At 46.4% G+C, this 3,940-nt stretch overlaps 1 protein-coding gene across 2 annotated transcripts; it reads right to left on the bottom strand.

Annotated features, from left to right (window-relative positions):
* Positions 1-267: 267 nt before the first annotated feature.
* LOC147612682 (pentatricopeptide repeat-containing protein At1g11290, chloroplastic-like) lies at positions 268-3,696 on the bottom strand. 2 transcript variants are annotated; one of them, XM_086783247.1, is made up of 2 exons: positions 2,966-3,692; positions 268-2,203 (listed from the first exon to the last, which is right to left on the bottom strand). In XM_086783247.1, the coding sequence occupies exons 1-2, from the start codon at positions 3,471-3,473 to the stop codon at positions 1,404-1,406; spliced, it is 1,308 nt and encodes a 435-aa protein (XP_086639373.1). In that variant the 5' UTR covers positions 3,474-3,692; the 3' UTR covers positions 268-1,403. The 2 variants fall into 2 exon arrangements, with proteins under 2 accessions (XP_086639373.1, XP_086639372.1); XM_086783246.1 differs by having other exon boundaries at positions 1,570-1,737; positions 1,821-3,696.
* Positions 3,697-3,940: the final 244 nt, after the last annotated feature.

Raw genomic sequence — 3,940 nt, 5'->3', positions numbered from 1 at the left:
GAGACAATGCAGATACAAAGGGATGAAATCTCAGCTGTTCAAGCAAGAACCGAGGCGGCGGTAAAGGGGGGGCTTTATCACCTTCCCGATGGCACCACCATTCACCAGGATGAGAGGAAGGTATTCCTTCTTGAGACCAGGAAAGCACACTGTCATGGGAAAGCGTGAGACGCCAGCCAAAGGGTCAGACACTGGGTTGAAGCCGTGCTGTGACCTCGCAAAGAAGGCCTAGGCCGCACGTAGTGTGATGGGGCTCAGCTGCATGACTTTGTCTGAAGCTGCACACAAATTGAACTCAACCTGATAGTATCAAAGATGTTTCCATGCGTGCCCACCTGTAACAGGTCCCTAAGCTCTCCTCACACCGGTGGGGCAGTTTTCTTGCACGTTCCTGGGCCCCAATGGCCACACCCAACAGATGCACATGTCCAAAGATAATCTTTAGTCCAAACACAGATACCCATAACCACCATTGAATCCATAAATCTTATGGAGCTTATGTCACAGCTGGTGGCAGCCATCATGCCTTTTCTGACAGCTATATATGGGAATAGATTTTTTTAAAAGGCCAGCACGTATCAAAGACTTCAAGGGCAGCCTGTTGTTAAGAGTCATTTCAAATTTGTTACCATCAGCATATCTTTGAACCGAACACATTTTTTCTCCTCAACCATCAAGTCAACATCACTTGGCTTTATGCCATTTTGAGCTGAATGGACCGGCCCAGAAATATCTGCCGAAAGGACATATTTGTGGTGGCATGCTTTGTATGGGTGCATGTCCTGCCTCAAAACCAAGTCAACTGTTCTGTCCAACAATATAGTTTTCTTGCAGCCAATGCAGCTGGAAGACTCCACACACAGGAAGGGCTGGCTCAAGGAGCCTATTTGGAAAGGCATCTAAGTATATGCTGTACAGACTGATTCACCTGGGTCCCTTTACACTGGTTGATTACTAACCCAAAGGACTTTGCAAGCAAATTGTGCATTGACTTAAAGCTCATAGCTCCTTAAATTACCTCCAGCAGGACCATATGCCTTCTTGGATGCAGTAGGTGAAACCAACCTTTGAAGATTTACTGTACGTAATTAGGATACAACATGTAGTCTCCTATCAGCTCGTTAGCATCCCTTAACTGATCACTTCTCGAACCATAATGGCCGTGACAAACTGCCCCTCCAAACGACTGCTGGTGGGCAAGACAAGTGTTGAATTGACACTTCTCAATCATGACATGACCAAGCAATGGATTAAATTTTCCTCCTGCACCTTTGCATTATCTGGGTCTAACTTGCTTGATGCAGTAAACACATCATTTTCCTCCTGATGTCTCACCAACAACCAACAAAGTACAAAACCAACAGCAAATGAATGTACCACTGCTTCATTTGTCAGGTGCCTCATCATGACTTGGCAACTTTGATTCCTCTTGCTAACATCATTTCTTCTACCTTTTCCACATCATCCCACCTGCCATCTGCAGAATACATATTTGCAAGCAGTACATAAGCTGCCTCATGGTCAGGATCCAGCTTAAAAATGGTACCAGCGATGCGCTCAGCTCGTTCCACATCTCCATGTGTTCTACAAGCACCGAGTAAGGTCATCCATATGACAGAATCAGGCTGGAATGTTGTCGCATGTATTAGTTTTTCAGCATCCTCTAGTCTCCCAGATCGTCCGAGCAGACCAACTATGCAGGTTAGATGTTCTAGCCTAGGCCCGATGCTGACATTCCTGACCATAGAAAGAAAACAATTGTAGCACTCATCTACAAGCCCTGCATGACTACATGCATTGAGAAGGCAAAGAAATGTGACCTCATCTGGCTCTATGCCTTCCTGCTGCATAACTTTGAACAGTTGAAGGGCGTCCTTGGCATGGCCATGCCGGCAGCACCCTGCAATGATGGCATTCCAAGAAAATAGGTTGTGTCGGTCCATCCTTTCAAACACCAAGCGTGCATCCAACCAGGCCCCACACTTGGCATACATGTTTACAAGCGCATTAGCAACAATAATGTCTGATTCAAAGCCTTTGGCTTTAATGCTTGCATGAATCCACTTGCCATCTGCAAGGGCCGCTGGGCTGGCACATGCACAGAGCAGACTGTTGAAAGTCAATTGATCTGGCTCCACACCTCCTTGTTGCATGTCTTGGAAGAGTTTAAAAGCCTGGCTAGAACGCCCATGCTGGGAATACACTGCAATCATAGAATTCCAGCAGACAACATCACAGGGTTGAGCCTTGTTGAATACCAACCATGCCTCTTCTATTGACCCGCATCTACCATACATGTTCACAAGGGCGGTTCCTACAACTACATTAGAGTCAAACCCACTTTCTATGATGTATCCATGGACTACTTCACCCTGTGCTAGATCCGCACATGCACCAAGTATGCTAATAAAAGTGATTTGATTGGGCTCAAAGCTCCGATGTAAATTTTCGAATAGTTCAAAAGCTTGGTTGCAATGGCCATGGCTAGAGTATGCAACAATCATGGCAGTCCATGAGATCAAGTCATGATGATGGATGCTGTCGTAAGCTGAGCGTGCAAGGTTTGGAGCCCCACACTTTCCGTACATATTAACAAGAGCAGTTCCTACAACCACATCAGAATCTAAACCCAGATTTGAAATGCTAGCATGGATGAACTTACCATCCTCTAGGTCTGCAGGGCTAGCACAAGCGCTGAGTGCACTAATGAAAGTCACCTGATTTGGCTTTACGCCTTCTTGCTGCATTTTTCTTAAGAGTTTTAAAGCCTCCTTCCCAAAGCCACATTGAGAATAAGCAGCAATCATGGTGCTCCATAGGACAAGGTCCCGATGTTTGATTTGATCAAATACAGTGAAGGCGTTGTGAGCATCCCCACATCTACCATACATGTTGACAAGCGCTGTAGCCACAACAACGTCACATTCAAAACCACCATTCACAATGCTGGCATGGATCTTCTTACCGTAAGCTAGAGCGGCTTCATCTGTGCATGCATTGAGAATGGTCATGAAAGTGATGCGGTTCGGCTCAACACCATGCTGCTGCATGTGATGAAACAGATGGAGGGCATCACGGCCATGGCCATGGTCACAGTATGCTGCCATCATGACAGTCCAAGAGACAACCGAGCGCTCTTGCATTCGATCAAACACCAGTCTGGCATCCTCAACAGCTCCACAATCTCGGTACACGCCGATCAGAAGGTTTCCTATGTACGTGTCATTCAGCAATCCAGAACTCACAGCTTTGGCATGAATGCAGTTACCTTCAGGCAAGGAGGGGCGCTTCTTCAGAAGGGAAGCAATCTCTTGCCTGTCCAGCAATACTAGGTCATCTTCAAGCGGTACGATTGCTGGCAATGGCGATGCTTGCTTCTGTGAAATGATGAATGGTTCATTTTTCTCCTTGCAGAAATAGCTGCTGCTGCAGGGCTCATGTACTATACACATGCTATGACACGCGCTAACCATAGGGCACACAAGAGGCGAGCAGGCCTTCTCACAGAGCGCAGCGAAACCTGCCCCCCTCGCCTAAGCCTGCGTGGCGAGGTTTAATATAAAATCCTCGCACCGTGGATGGTATCGAACCCGGGTCATCTCAGTGGGACAGCTCTACCAACTCGCCAAATTAATGTTTTGTTGACTGCGAGAGGCAAACGGGGACACAGGGAGGCAAAAGCTCTTGTTGGTTGAGGAAGAAAGGAGGAGGATAAGAGAGACGTGCAAAGTGCAACCCTAGGGTGAAGGGAGAAGGAAAAGCTATTACAATAGCGGATTAGCCCTAGGGAGAAGAAACAAGCTATTGCAATAGAGAATTACCCCTATTGCTGTGGTCCTTATAGGCATAAACAATGATGTTAAAATTAATGGAAATTTTTCTTGTATTTCTCTTGATTAGATATTAGTACTCCCCCTGAGGACATACGTGTACTAAGATT

Source organism: Cibotium barometz, chromosome 45, assembly GCF_041138505.1.
Source record: "Cibotium barometz isolate CiBa-2024 chromosome 45, ASM4113850v1, whole genome shotgun sequence".
NCBI classification, from domain to species: Eukaryota; Viridiplantae; Streptophyta; class Polypodiopsida; order Cyatheales; family Cibotiaceae; genus Cibotium; species Cibotium barometz.
This window is presented reverse-complemented; position numbering and strand designations above follow the sequence as displayed.